This window comes from Babylonia areolata, chromosome 25, assembly GCF_041734735.1.
Source record: "Babylonia areolata isolate BAREFJ2019XMU chromosome 25, ASM4173473v1, whole genome shotgun sequence".
Lineage (NCBI taxonomy): Eukaryota > Metazoa > Mollusca > Gastropoda > Neogastropoda > Buccinidae > Babylonia > Babylonia areolata.
In genome coordinates this window covers 33,609,870-33,625,426 of record NC_134900.1, presented here as the reverse complement: position 1 = coordinate 33,625,426, position 15,557 = coordinate 33,609,870, and the positions used below count along the sequence as shown (strand labels likewise).

Here is a 15,557-nt window from a genome sequence, read left to right as displayed (position 1 = left end):
GAGGAAGAGGAAGAAGATGTTATGTGCTAGGTAGAATGTGTTTTGTATAGTACCTAGAGCAGTTTTCTAAAGTGCTTTGTAAGTATACAACATCTTTAGTAGTAGGAGTAGTATTACCAGTAGTATCCAAAGAATATCTCCACTTCTGTATACTGATGGAACATTTGTTACTTACTTCAACAGCAAAACAGTCCTTATCTGATCCCTCCTGTGCATGTATACATCCAGTTAGGTGTGTGTCTAAGTGAAACTCAGACAGACAGATATAGTTCGAGGGGAATGGAGGTGTTGGAGATGATTGGGGATGGGGGGACTCAAAGTGAGAACCTCAAAAAGAGAGAAAATCATATACGATCTGTACCAGTTTGCCCACGGACATACCTACATCAACCATCAGAATGACACACTGCCATCCTTGATTATGACATAATCCTGGGAACAGCGGGGTTTTGTTTGTTTGTCTGTTCTCCCTCTTGCAATAAGTTTTTTTGTTTCTCCAATATTTCTTACATTGATATCATATTTCTTCCATTCCTGAAATATCTCCACAATAATAATAATAATAATGGATACTTATATAGCACACTATCCAGAAATCTGCTCTTGGTGCTTTACAAAAACGCTTTGTTAACATAAAACATTACATCTATGTTACATACACACACCAAAATATGACTACACACACACACACACACGCGCGCGCGCGCGCGCACACACACACACTGCGTACATACATTTTAACAATACATGTGTATCTAACAGCTACCCTAACACATACGCACACATAAGCAAGCACAAACTTACATAAACGCACGCGCACACAATGATGGATGCCTGGTTTCAAGATCAGGATAACTGGTCTGGGTAGGTATCCTTTCACAGTGAGTGTACAGATTCTGAGAAGTGGCAGTAGGAGGAGTTTGTATTATACTCCATGTTTGGTGTTACATATACTTACCATGTCAAACTGATGCAAACTAGGCCTATTGGTTTGCTCTGCTTGGCCACATTTCGCGCGGCTAACAGTGAAAAGACGGGCCCGCCCGCTCTCAGCCAATCAAACGTCTCTAAAAATTGCCAGGTCACCAATATCACATGGGAATTTGGATGATATCACCTTCAGGCCAAAATAAACTTAACTCACTCAGTACGGCCAGTCCTCTCTGCTCCTCTACACAGACCCCTCGGATGTCCAGTGGGTGTCTGAATGACCCAACCTTTAGCTTCCGTCGTCAGAATTGTGGTATTCTTTGTCAACATTCACGTCTTCAGTATAAGAGCCTTCCGCTTGCAATATTTTGATGATAGTAATTGGGGTGAAACGCTGTTAACATCATCTCTTTCGCCGTTCGTATGGAGAGAGTTAATGAAGGATGTTTTTAGTGCTTTCACAAGTGACACGCCATGATGTGAAACATGTAACAAAAGTACTCTCTTGCATAAACTTCATGACAGCAACATTTTTCAATTCATTACTTTGATACATATAAGCAAACAGGCATGCACACAGACATGCAAAACAACTGACATGTGAACACACACACACAAGCACACATATACACGCTTCAAAGAACTCCTCTGCTTCCATAACTTTATTTCAGGAAGAGAACAAGGCGTGACTTTTTCCCCCCAAACAAGGTGTTTTAAATAAGTGACCAAACAGAGATTACAATGTACATTAACAGACAATAATCAACTTCCTCCAGCATATTTATCGTAGTGACACCATCAAAATAACTCAATTGCTTGCTAAAATGTCAGAACCTCAAACCATGAACACATAAAAATCAACATTTTTCAGATTGCATGTTTAGAACCCCTCTTCCTATTATTCCTTTGGAAAAACAAAACAAAAGGAAACTGAAATCAAAAGCAACACATATTCAGATATGGTACTTTTTTGCTTCAACACAAGAGCGAAAGATATATAAGTCGAAATTAATCTCTTTCTTTTGCAGCAAAACATAAAACAAAAAAGCATAGTTTTAAACATAAAGGTGTGGGATAAATTCAACAAAACATTACACCTGTTTATACATGGCAATGGGAAAAAATAAATACAAACCAAACCGACTGCATGTCATTTACAAATACATGTGAAAGAAAGTCCTATACACATAAACTCAAGAGCTAAATATCTAAATCGTCTATTTCTCTATTTCTGGGACAAATGAATCCGATTGCAAATCTGGCTCCTCCGATTCTAAAAAAAAAAAAAAAAAAAAAACTTATTGAAAAAAAGCGCTATATCATCACCATTTCTGGAATAAATTAATCTGATTTCAAATGCCAATTCTTCTCATTCTAAAGTGATCTTGGAACCTCTTCAACAAAGAAATACATGAGATGATTTTTTTCTTTAAAAAAAACAAAAAACAATACCCCCCCCCCCCCCCTTACCCCCCCACCACCACCACCCCACACCTTCCACCACCCAAACAAATTCATTCAAGAAGTGCATCAAACGTGGCAGTGCGATTCTGTTTGTGCTTCTATTGGGAATAATGTGCTCACCAAAAAGAATGAATAGAAAGAAGCACAACGATGAATCTAAATTATCAATAAGTTCCCCACTCCCCATTCCATTATGACTGATCCTTACATTAAAAAAAAAAAAAAAAAAAAAAAAAAGTTCTGTGTGTGGGAGCGTGATTCATGAGAGAATGACAGACATAATGACATGGGTGCAATAGATGGACATAGATCTTGACAACACTGGATGTAAAGGGTGGAGATTTTTACACCCATCCAGGTCAACATATTTTCAGATCCCCGAGTCATTAGTCCCCTTTTGAGTGGATACACATGCAGAAAATCTGTAAGTGCATCTTAAAAATCCTGTAATGTGTTTAAGTTTTTGATATATTCTAAATGCAAACATGAATACACCGGTCATCCACTGGACCTAAAAATGTCGCAAGACAGACTAAATGGGATGGTAAAAATAAGGCAACACACATAATGTCCCATTTGCAGATATGAATAAACAGCAGACTTTGAACTTGCAAATTCACAGAAATGAACTTTTTTCTTTTTTTTTTAAGGAACAATGATCTATAAGAAATTGTACACACAGCAATACATCTGAATGAATCATAATAATCATAGTGGATACTTGTGTACACTACATCTTTACTTTTTTTTCCTCTCTCTCTCCTTTTTAAAAAAAAAAATCATCAGAGCATTTTCCCTATAAAAAAAAAAGAAAAAAGAAAAGGACAAGTAAATCAAACTCAGTAATTCAATAACTTAAAAGAATAATTAGGGTATAACTGTGTAAAAAGTACAGAGCTGCCAAATCTCACACACTGAAACCTAAACATCAGACAGGTTCATTTCTCCACTTCCCTCCATTCCTCTTTTTTTTTTCTTCTTCTTCTTCTTTTTTTTTTAAATTCTTTTTTTTTATTCCAACAACAGCAGTCACAACAACAACAACAATACTGTGGACATAAGGACCAGATAAGTGAGCAGGGAGAGACAACACAGACACATCTACTCAGTAACAGAAATTAAAGGATCAAAGTAGCCACAAAGACCACGACTGAAAGACCCATTCACATGATCTTTGAAAACACTCTGCCATACTGTCCAAACTACTGTCAACTAGGGGTGAAACAAATGCAAAATGTTTTTACTTATCCAGAAAAAAGATTTCTTTCTTAAACAGAGCTTCACACAACGGAGCATGTATGGCCTTTTAGATGACAAATAAAAAAGCCTGTATTGATCCCCTGACAACTGTGTTTCAATGAACGTAGGTTACCAGACCAGTGCTGAGCCAGTTCAGCATTAGTGATCAGCAATGGGTGGGGTTTTTGTGGTGCTACACAAGCTCACCCTTTTGCTGATGAAAAGGTTCTGCAGACACAATAAATTAAAAGGGGTTACTTTCTATCTTTCGTCTTTTTTTTTGGTCTTTTTTTTTTTTAACATTTCTTTTCTGTGCACATTGCCCTGATTAAAAGTGCACACCGTTATAAAAAAAATATATATATAAAATATAAAAAAAGGAAAAAGAAAAGAACTCTGCCTCCTGTCATTCTCACACCTGTTAAAAAAAACAACGAAAGAAACAAAAAACAAAACAAAAAACCCAACTCCTTTTCACCTTTGGATAAATAATTTCTGCACTTAAAAAAAACATCAACTGTACACAGGGATAACACTGTGTGTTGGTACAGTGTAACAGCGCTAAAATCAAGTGTGTGTACACAAATGTTAAACAAACTAAGACCACACAATTATGGTCAGTAATAAACATGTCCCAACATGTCCTTCCACCTTGACATAAAATCCTAAAACTGTATGTGAACTGATATCAACAGGAACTTGTATCACACATTTCCCTACCCGACCTATGCATCATCATACTCACAGAACAAACAGAACTGTACAGAGGCACACAAGCCTCTTGACAACAACAAATGTTCAATTTATCTTTTTCTTCTTTTTTTTTTTTTTTTTTTGTAATTCACACACACACTCTCTCTCTCTCTCTCTCTCTCTCTCTCTCCACACACACACACACACACACACAAAGATTATGCATGATACTGACACATTACTTTTGAGAATAAAATATACATATACGTACAGGTATATATACACACATTGCTACACATCAAATAGAGAGGTATGATACAGGTTCAATAACTCACAGGCATCAGAGTGATTGGGCAATGAATATGACTATTTCATAACTGCTAACAAACTGGCTGTTGCATTTATTTTGTAGGTTTTTCTTTCAAATCATCAACATATTTTTTAAAGTTGCTTGTGAAGCACAGTACCATTTGCCATCCCAAAGGAACATCTGCTGAATTCAGCCAAAACATTTGGAAAAATTGAAAAATGATTTTCCCCCAGATGTGCAAGCTTATACCATTACCAAGTTTCACAAAAACTGATAAGAATTCCTGCTGAATCTAAAGCACTTATCAGTTGCATATCTAATAATCACCTTTACAAAAGATGGCTATGACGCCCGACAGGCAAAGTTATATAAATAAATATATATAAATATAGAAAATAATAATAACAATAATAAAGTTCATTTCCTGTCACTTGAAAATGAAATTCACTTGGGCTCCATCTCCATACTGAGTTCTCTCCCTTGCCTTAAATGTGTGTGTGTGTGTGTGTGTGTGTGTGTGTGTGTGTGTGTGTGTATGTGTGTCTGTGTGTTCATGTTCATATGAGAGGCCACAAACCTCACTTCCCTAATCTACCTTTGAAAAAAAAAAGTCATTGCAAAAATCCTATTCTTTGATTAATATTACAGACAGGGTTTTTTTTTTCGGGAGGGGGTGAGCGGGGGGTTGTTGTTTTGACAAAACTTTTCTTTGAAAAAAAAAAAAAAATCCTTTATTTAATACTACATACAGAAATATACATTTTCTAATTCGTTTTCCTCGCAAGGTACAAGGGCCTGGATACACCAGACAGATACAGAACACTGACAACACCAACTATAAGGCACAGGTCAGGTCGTGAACGGTCTGTCACACACAGACTGAGAACGCTTCAGGAATACATGATACACATGTAGCCCCCTCTCTTCCAAATGATGAAATCTAACATGCAGGGTAACACTGTATGGGGGTCTTGAGGGAGTGAGACCAACATGCCGATACTTTCTCCAAAAATGAAATAAATAATATTTTTTGAAAGGTCACACACAAGAGTACACTTATCATGGAGCATACCTGTGTTATACCAGTTTTTGACAAATTGTCTGCAACAAACTGCTGAGTATACCACAGTCTATGATCATTTTGGCAAAATTCTGCATTCCATGAGTACACGCATGCATAAATATGAAAAATTTTCCTCAGATCAGCATGTTTCAGAACAGGGAAGTTCAAATAATACATATAGTTTAAAATAAAATATTTTTTAAAAAGGAGGAAAAAAAAAGCTCTTGCACTGCAAAGTATTGTACTGAATATGGTGTACAACAGAACAGGGTCTTTTTTTTTCTTTTTTTGCTATCTCTGATTTTTCACACAAACTTCCTAATGTTCTTTGAAATGGAAAAAAAAAAGTGTCACAAATTTGTGGATCTGTTTCAATTATGTCACTGAAACTAGCTTTCAAAATACACTGTTTGTGTTGATTCTGTCACTAAAATAAGCTTTCAAAATAAAAAGTAGAATAAATCTTGACTGGCATCCTTCTTCGACACAAGGAAATTGGGAAGACATGTAAGACAGTCACACTGACAGGAGAGAGGAGGGTAGGAAATGGTGAATTCGCATCGACAGTTTCCTATGGACTGCTGACATTGGGACTGAGACAGACAAACCAAAGTGTGGCTGTGTATGATGTCTTTTGTGAAGGACTATGACTCTCAAACTAGGAGGCAAAATTGCACTGGCTCTTAGTGCTGCAGCCTTGTGGGCTAGTTGGCCTTTGGGAACCATCCCAACGCCGACTGTCCTAAAACCCTCTTGGCCGAGATAGTGGGGATGTACTTGGGCAAGACACTCTCCACTATAATCAAATTCTAGCCCAAATAGTCGGAACAGCAGTTGCCTCCTCTGCTGTTCAGATGGTCATAGTCGGACACGACTGACTATCATATAAAGTATGATGGACTTGAGTTGAGCTACATGGGAGTAATGCCACTGAGATGGTACAGAAGATGGGACAGCACACACACAAAAAAAGAAAGAAAGAAAAAAGGTTACCCGAAAAAAGGTTCTTGATTCCCCAAGTCTTGCTTCCTTCTTGCGAAAAAACAACAATAACTGAACCTCGAAAAAAACAGGCTTGAAGGAAAACCAAAATAAAAGGGAATCTTCTGGAAAATATATTTCAACAAAATGAAAGTGTTAGAGCAACAGACAATGAAAGGCTTCAAGGAGCATAAAGAAATGAAGGCTGAATACATGTACACAAAATACAGCTGAATTTTTTTTTTTTTTTTTTTTTTTTTTTAAGAAACAATGTTCTGATAATTCAGAGGCCTTGAAACTTAACACATTATGGTCAAAAATATAATGTGATGTCTGGTGTATGAGACATAATTCCTACACAAAGATAATGCTGTCAGTTCAAATCATTCCAACGTATCTGGAGTATTTTCCATGTTGCTGATTGCCAATCATAAAGAGGCAGCACTGTAAAAAAAAAAAAAATCAAGAATTCTCTGGATTTTTGTTGAAAAAAACCCAACTGATTTATAAAACAATCAAACAGAATCCCATTCCTACTGATTGCCATCAAGAAGAATCAATTCTCATGGATTTCAAATAATTAGCACCACAGAGCAGAGTCAACAAAATGATACTGTCACCATCTGCATGACCACACGGTACCCACGGGAGACTTCACTCTAGGTGACTGTGCTCTGAGCTCATGTAAATGTAGTGCACTTATACGGGATTCACAAAAAGTTAAGAACTGCTTGGGAACTGGTACAGTTCTCTTCTTGAGGGGGGCATGTTGAAATGATGATGAAAGTTCAGCAAACAGCAGTGCATGTAGCCAATGTAAAGAACACCAATTGTACACAAAGGTGCTTTCTTTTTATTATTATTATTATTATTATTACTACTACCTTTTATTTTCTTCTTTTTTTTTTTTACATCATAATTATTATTTATTTATTTATTTGTGTAAGCTTATCTATTATTTATTCACCTTTGTTTTTTTGTTGTTGTTGTTGTTTTTTACATTATAATTATTATTTATTTATTTATTTGCGTAAGCTTCTCTATTATTTATTCACCTTTTTTTCTTTTTCTTTTTTTTCCCTCAAGGCCTGACTAAGCGCGTTGGGTTACGCTGCTGGTCAGGCATCTGCTTGGCAGATGTGATGTAACGTATATGGATTTGTCCAAACGCAGTGACGCCTCCTTGAGCTACTGAAACTGAAACTGAAACTGCTTTCTTGCACAACACTCCATTTTTTTTTTTTTTTTTCTTATGATGAAATACAACAGATATTATTCATAGAGAGCTGAATAAATATTGCTTATAAACAAGTGAATAGCTGTTAATTTTCAGCATGAAATACTGATTTTTTTCAAACACATTTTTCAAACTCTTTGTGGTGTATATGAGCCTGAAGCAGTCGTTACTATAGAGGCCAGTTGAATGCCATGTGCAGCCTGCTTAATTTCAACTGTATCTAATTTTTCAACTCTTTGTGAAAACATACCTGATTTTATGAAATGGTCCGGAACTTTTTTGCAGTTTTATGTGTGTGTGCAAATGTAAAGTAAGTCCATCCTTGTGCATCTATACACTGTTCCAAACAAAAATAATTGTTTGCAGTCAAACCATCAACCAGCTCAATGTTAAATCTAGCTTTGTGACTGTCTGGCTATAGCATCCATTTGGAAGCACTATGATCTGTGCATTATCTTTGCCACATTGCCTGTACACTATTTAATTGCTCTTTTTTTTTCAATTCTTTTTCTTTTTGTCCCCATCATATTGGACCAGGGGTAAGAGGGGCAGGGGGTCTGGAACAAACTATTAACTGAACTGCACCTAAACTTTGTTGCTAGGACTATTCATAACAGAAGACAAGCAGTTTACAAATGTGTGATAAAAAAAAATCTTTTAAAACGGAAAAAAAAACAAAAAAAACTTGCAGATTTTCGCTAGAACCCAGTAAGCACCTATCTTCTGACCAGATAGGTGAAAGCAATGATGATTGCTTGGAAGTTGTAAAAACATCAACATTTACAGTGAGTCATATTTACAGGTACCAGGCATGAACCATTTTTACAGCTGTTACATCATGCAAAAGGTAAACCGTACATGAATAAGTCATCACAGCAACACACAATATCTAGAACACCCACATACATATGTGTTCTCTCTCTCTCTCCCCCCCACATATACATATATACATCTATAACAGACAGGAGGAGGGGAGAAAGTCCTATAATCCCACTAGACACTTAATTTTGACTTCTGCCACAAAAAAGATAGCGTTGTGGTGAACATATATGCAAGTTGCTCTAAACAACTCCCAAATAAGCTCAACATAAATATGCTCAAGTAAACAATGGCGAACACGTTACTGCTTTATCAACAAACATTTCCAATAAATTTTTTTTAAAAACAATTTTCCCAATTTACCCAACATTCCAATGAGACCAAAATCAAACAGTCAAGATTATGCATTCCAAAGAAAATCAATATGATGTGCCTTTACATATCCATATATGTTTGCTGTAGGCTGAAAACAATGAGTAATGTGAGTGTTTAAAACTGAAACATTCCACAATGAAGATTACCAGTGTTGTGAAGAAAAAAAAAACTTCACTGCATGTGAGACACACAGCAGTGACAGAGGTAAACACGAGTCAGGAGACATGATCTGATGTCCTACTTAAAGCTATTCTGTTCCTTTAAATGTGATTATTAGTATAACTTGGTTAGCGTATACTGGAATGTTTCGCTTTGAGCACTGTCCTTAATACATCATTTGGTATTTCTGAAGATTGTTCCTGTAATAGTACTGCAACATCGTCATGACTGCCGCATATTTGGGGTGATTTTTGACTAGACATGATGGCACTTGTTTCAGTGGGTTCAGATCAGGTTATCAAAAATGTAAAATATGTGAGACAAGTTGGATGGTATGAAAACAGACCACTCGGTCTTTGCACATAATGGTGAAGGCGGTATACACGATCAAGCCCCTTCCCCACACACACATGCGGCACACTGATGATGTCCATCCGCACCTGGACAACCTAGTATACAGAGTGTTCAGGCAACTGCACAAAACAACATTCTACCGTGCATATGTATACATATTTATACAAACTGGCATGTACACAAATCTTACTGTTGTTCTATTCTAATGCTAACATTTTTTGCACAGCTCTACATATTACTTTCCTTCACTCTGTTTGCGATGTCATACAGCTTCCCTTACTCTAGGGTTACAGTTGGAAATAGGAGTGTTCTTTAACTCCATGAAGCCCATTTTAAAGAAAGTTCAGTACTTTTGTACAGATATTTTTCACAAACGAATATAACAACATCAGCTGACAGGCCCAGAGAATCAACAGTCTTTGTCGTTCAACTCTCAGCAACAAACGCCTGGGTCACCACAGCACGATCAGCTCCCGACCCCACCCTCGGCAAATCACAATCCAGCGTCGTTTCATCACATTCTTCAACTATGCACACGTAACAGAAACCTCCAGGGACGCGTCTGCGCCTTTCCCCGTGGCTCACCCAACACATCATGTGGAGGTGAACACTATCCATCACCCGCCTGACAGACTAGCCTGTGCCAACTCAACGGCAGCAGTCCAGTCACCCTGCACGGAATGTAATATTCTGCTGCCCCACTTTCCCCACACACCTCAGTGTGCGCACGCTCCACACACCGCCATCTGATTACTGACATATATTTTCTAGACCACTCAGTGTAATTACTGACATATATATTTTCCCCTGAAAGAAAAGCTAAAGGGAGGCTATTAACCGCAGCGACTTTCGATTTCTCAGCACAGTGGACTGGTAGTTTGCACCGGACAGGAATCCAGACCACTGTTGGAATCCATACCAGTGGGTCATGGTAAAGTATGTGTAATTAAAGTAGCAATTTTCTATGGTTTTCTGAGGCATAACAATAAAGCCTTAAAGCCTAACGTGATAAATAAGTAACAGATGAAATGTCCTATAGCTTTTCACAGCCATAGGAGCGGCGAGTTCATATTCAGTGTCCAGGGCTCTGCACAGGAAGGCATGGGTCAATCCTCTCCTTGAATCGATTTTAAACTGGATCAGACCACCAGTATCTGACCAGTTCTGCCACTGTGTCCCCAAATGTGAGAACAGCCGTTTATAAAATGATTACAAACCAGCCAGCGTGTTGGTATCTATTTTCCTGACTGTAGATCTATAAAGTAACTAAGTACAATGCCTCTGGAGCACATTACTACTAGACATGAACAAAAACTGTCAAAACTTCAGATTAGTTTTTTTTTCTCTTTGTCTTATCAAATGACAAAAACTCAGGACTGCAGTTTAAATGTTCAACCAAATACACATTGCTTGCTGATACCGTTTTCTAATCTTTTCAAACATTATCTAAGTCATGTGAGCTCCCAATTTCAACAGTAACTAAATTTAAAGAATACAAGTCAAGTCTACATTTCTGTTTCACAAGGAAATTTTTCAACAAAACTCCTGAAAACAGTCAGAATGCATACAAGAACGAGAATCTTTGCCACTTTCCTTCATCATTTTGAAGGGAAATAAAAAAAAGAATTATCAAATCATACATATACCAGTAACCAGGTGAACTCTCTGCAGGGTGGGGATGACTTCCCTTTAACCCTGACCCCTCTGCCTCCTCCTCCACCCTCCAATGCCACATCATCTGCCACAACACGGCACACACCCACATCATCCAAGCTCCTAAGTACTGGGCAGTTGTAAGCATCCTTCTTCACATGTGAAACCCACAGACAACAAATGAGGAATGGTGAGCTATATCTCTAGGCCGTGAACATCTCTGTGGTTGGAACATTGAGGCAGCGATAATTTAACCTGCCATTTTCTTAAGTAAATGATTTCACGTGCTGCTATGAGATGGTATGCTGGTGTGAATGGTTTATGGGATATATGCCCTCAACTGCTACATGGAATTCAAACAAGTATATATAATAAAGTATATAAAGTGATATACCAAACTCCAGCTAAACCTCAGTGAGAATGATCTTTACGTACAAAAAAATGGAACAAGTTTCTATTCTGTTGACAGTGATCAATTTCTTTACAACATTTTGATTCTGACCTTCAGTTCTTCTCAGCTAACATTGGATCCAAAACAAATGCTGTCAGTAATACGCTTGGATTCCAAAACTGCAAAAACATCCTTCATATTACCATCACTATAGCTCCACGTCAATACCATTCAAATGACTAGAACAATATAAACTACAGTAGAGGAGGAGATCTTCACTTGGACAGCACAGCGGCCATGTCTGGATGGAGATGAGGGAGGATTAAGCTGCATGAAGAGGGAATCGTGCGGCAGGGAGGGAGGATTAAGCCGCATGAAGAGGGAATCGTGCGGCAGGGAGGGAGGATTAAGCCGCATGAAGAGGGAATCGTGCGGCAGGGAGGGAGGATTAAGCCGCATGAAGAGGGAATCGTGCGGCAGGGAGGGAGGATTAAGCCACATGAAGAGGGAATCGTGCGGCAGGGAGGGAGGATTAAGCCCCATGAAGAGAGAATCATGCGGCTGGGAGGGAGAATAATGCGGCAAAGGAGGAGGATTAAGCCGCATGGACAGAGGACTATGCAGCAGGGAGAGAGGATTATGTGGAAGGGAGGGAGGAGAATTAAGCCACATAAAGAGTGGAAACTGCGGCACGGAGGGATGATTAAGACGCATGAAGAGGGAATCACCGCATGAAGAGGGAATCATGCAGCAGGGAGGGAGGAGTAAGCTGCACAGAGAGTGGAAACTGCGGGCAGGGAGAGAGGATTATGCGGCAGGGGGGGGAGGAGAATTAAGCCACATGAAGAGTGGACACTGCGGCAGTGAGGCATGGAGGATTATGCGACAGGGGAGGGAGGGAGGCTCATGCGGACGACTCGTTCTTCGAAGCCTTGTCCTGGCGGAGCTCCTTCATGCGCTGGAGGATGATGCGCTTCATGACGCGGTACTTGTACTGCAGCTGGCTGATGGCCTCGCTCTCCTCGCGGTCCAGCACCACCATGAAGTTCTTCAGCTCCGGCGTGCTGAAGGCGTCCCACTGGTGAAAACATTCATCACACAGAGGTTTTTGAATGTAGCAGCGTCATGGAACAGTTTTGCTAAAAACAAACACGTGCGTGTAAGCATGCGCGCACACACACACACACACACACACACATAACACACACATAAAAACATAAACTCACACACACAGATATACAAACATATATCCTATCTCTCTTGTTCACACGCACACTCAAAGAGAGATAAAAAATGCGAACACGCAAGACAGACAACAGTCAGATCCTGACATATACAGACAAAACACACACACACACAAGTACTCAGTAATGGATGTGTTCAATGATGATGTTCAGTATACTCAGTAATGGATGTTTTCAATGATGATATTCAGTACCTTCATGCATGTGAACTCCCATTTGTATGGGCAATAAGCCAAAGACTTTCACACACACACACACACACACACACACACACACACACACACACTCAAGTAACGGATGTGTCCAATGATGATATTCAGTACATTCCATTTTGTATGGGCAATAAGCCAAAGACTTTTATACACACACACACACAGAGGTACACATACACACACACTCAAATGCCACACACAAACACACAGTCACACACACTCTCTCTCTCTCTCTCACGCTAGCTTGCTCACTTATTCACCCTCCCACCCATTCACACACACCGCTCTACAAACACTCACCACAATTTCCCCAGTCTCATTCTCCTGCAGAACAAGGCGGTAGTGCTTGATGTTGTCCGGTTTCCATGACAACAACGCCAACAGGGGAAAGTCTTTGTCTGTCAGGCGCCGCAGTTTGACTGCAAAGTCATGCACAGAGGTACAGAATCTGGTAATAAGACATCAATAACGGTATCATCAGTAAGTAAGGTGACCACCACAAGAGCTGGAAGTACAATAATCAGGATGAGGACTGTGATAATGATGATGATGAAGATGATTATGCAAGTAATTGCAATGACAATAATAAAAACAGACCACACACGCACATGCATGTACACACACACACACAATCATCAATGTAACTTTATACAAGTTTATGTCTGCACCTATCAGTTACACACAACACAATCACACTTCAGTCATGCACACATATTTATATACACAAGTTTGCACACATGGAGATTAACAAACAAACACATGTACACAAATACATATCTTTAAAAAACCAACATCAATCAGTACAAGAGATACGCACAACCTGACTCGGGTATGTTCAAACTGACCTGGGCTGATTCAAACTGACAAGGTCAAGCCACCTCATTTAAAAATTCTACTGGCTTCTTTTAAGGCTAGATACTGCAGTCAAATAACAACTTTTTTCCTCTCCAACTATATCTTTTTTTTGGGGGGTGGGGGGCTGGGGGGGTCTACTAGGTGTATCATCACTTGTGGATCACAAAAAACGTTATCTCAGATTTCTGTGAATACCCATTGCTATGGAAACAAATCAAAATAGCCACCAAACAATGTATCAAAGAAATCTGGTTTGTGGTCCATGTGGTGCATGCAAACATTTTTTTTGTTATGTGGACTTGATATTATGTTGATTCGTCAATTATTGTATTTTTTATGATTTTTTTAAATTTTGGGTATTGCTAAATCCTCAAAATTTACAATGGGTAAAAAGATTGGAACCACTATGAATTAAATCCCAGAGAATATTTCATACATACTCAAGACAAAACTTTAATAACATGTTATAAAACAATCATGCAAAGTCTCATGGTTGTTGGTTTACTCATCACTGAGCAAGTCCAAGGTATGTTGTCAAGGCCAGAAACTTGACAACTTGCATCGAAATTGCACAAAATAAACACTTCCATGATTCAGCAAGCCATCTTTACTGGCAATTTTTTCATTGTTAAAGACATCTCTACAGTGGAAAAACTTTATGCATATGATATTAGAGATGTTCAAGAATCAAAATCCATTAAAAACCCAAATCATGAAAAATCATCATTTTGGTCTCTCTTGCACTGCCGTGCCCCCCCTTAACTCTTTCACCACAAAGTTTCTGAGTAAAAAGTACTCCCCAGTGCCAAACATTCTTGATACAATGCCCTCAGTCACAGGCTTTGGTTCATATCAAAACAACACATTGGACCTGTTCATTTCAAACTCGGTCAGAGGGCACAGGTTAGCCATTGTTGGATTGACTGGTGGGGAAACTGGCTGCAGCTGTCAAACTTTTGTTATAATATGAAAAATGGTCTTGTTAACTAACATAACCCCTCGAAGTCCAAAAAGGTCACCAATGGCGGTGCACTGTCTTGTCAACAAAAGTCGCCTATGCCGGTGAAAGTTAAATCACCGAATCAACCAATGAAACTGGACATATGATTGCAAAACTGCGCACACCAACAGTTTTGAAAGTAACCTTTACAACGGATAAAAGGTCGCACAGGGGTGGGGTGGGGGGGGTGTATGGATGAGGGGACGGAGGTGTGGGTGTGGGGGTAATATGTCTGCCACATGCACTGTGCCCTTTCAACAAGGTCTGGTTCAGACAGTAAGTGGATTATATTGTCTGTCAAACCTTTTTGGAGCAGCTGACAATGTTAAACTTTGAACGTTTCAAGGCCACAGAACCAAAAATAGCGTCAACAGGCAAAGACGCTGTATATTTGTGCTCACTCGTGGACCAAACAATTCTGTATACTTACTGTTATAAGAATACCCTTCATAACCTTCTGCTTGTTGTGCTTGATGCTTCAGTGTTTACTGCTGCGTGGCATTATATTATCCATGAATGAATACAATTTGTTCAAACCATGAACTGTACCAAGGGAGAGGGGGGGATAATCTGCTCAT

At 38.9% G+C, this 15,557-nt stretch overlaps 1 protein-coding gene across 2 annotated transcripts in view; it reads right to left on the bottom strand.

Annotated features, from left to right (window-relative positions):
* Nucleotides 1-5,311: 5,311 nt before the first annotated feature.
* Nucleotides 5,312-15,557, bottom strand: part of LOC143299947 (uncharacterized) — a 64,072-nt gene continuing 53,826 nt past the window's right edge. For both annotated transcript variants that reach the window (XM_076613490.1, XM_076613489.1), the window contains 2 exons: nt 13,425-13,543; nt 5,312-12,746 (listed from right to left, as the gene is read on the bottom strand). In XM_076613490.1, the coding sequence (XP_076469605.1) occupies nt 12,573-12,746; nt 13,425-13,543 (293 nt within the window). In that variant the 3' untranslated portion in view covers nt 5,312-12,572. The remainder of the gene's footprint in view (nt 12,747-13,424; nt 13,544-15,557) is intronic.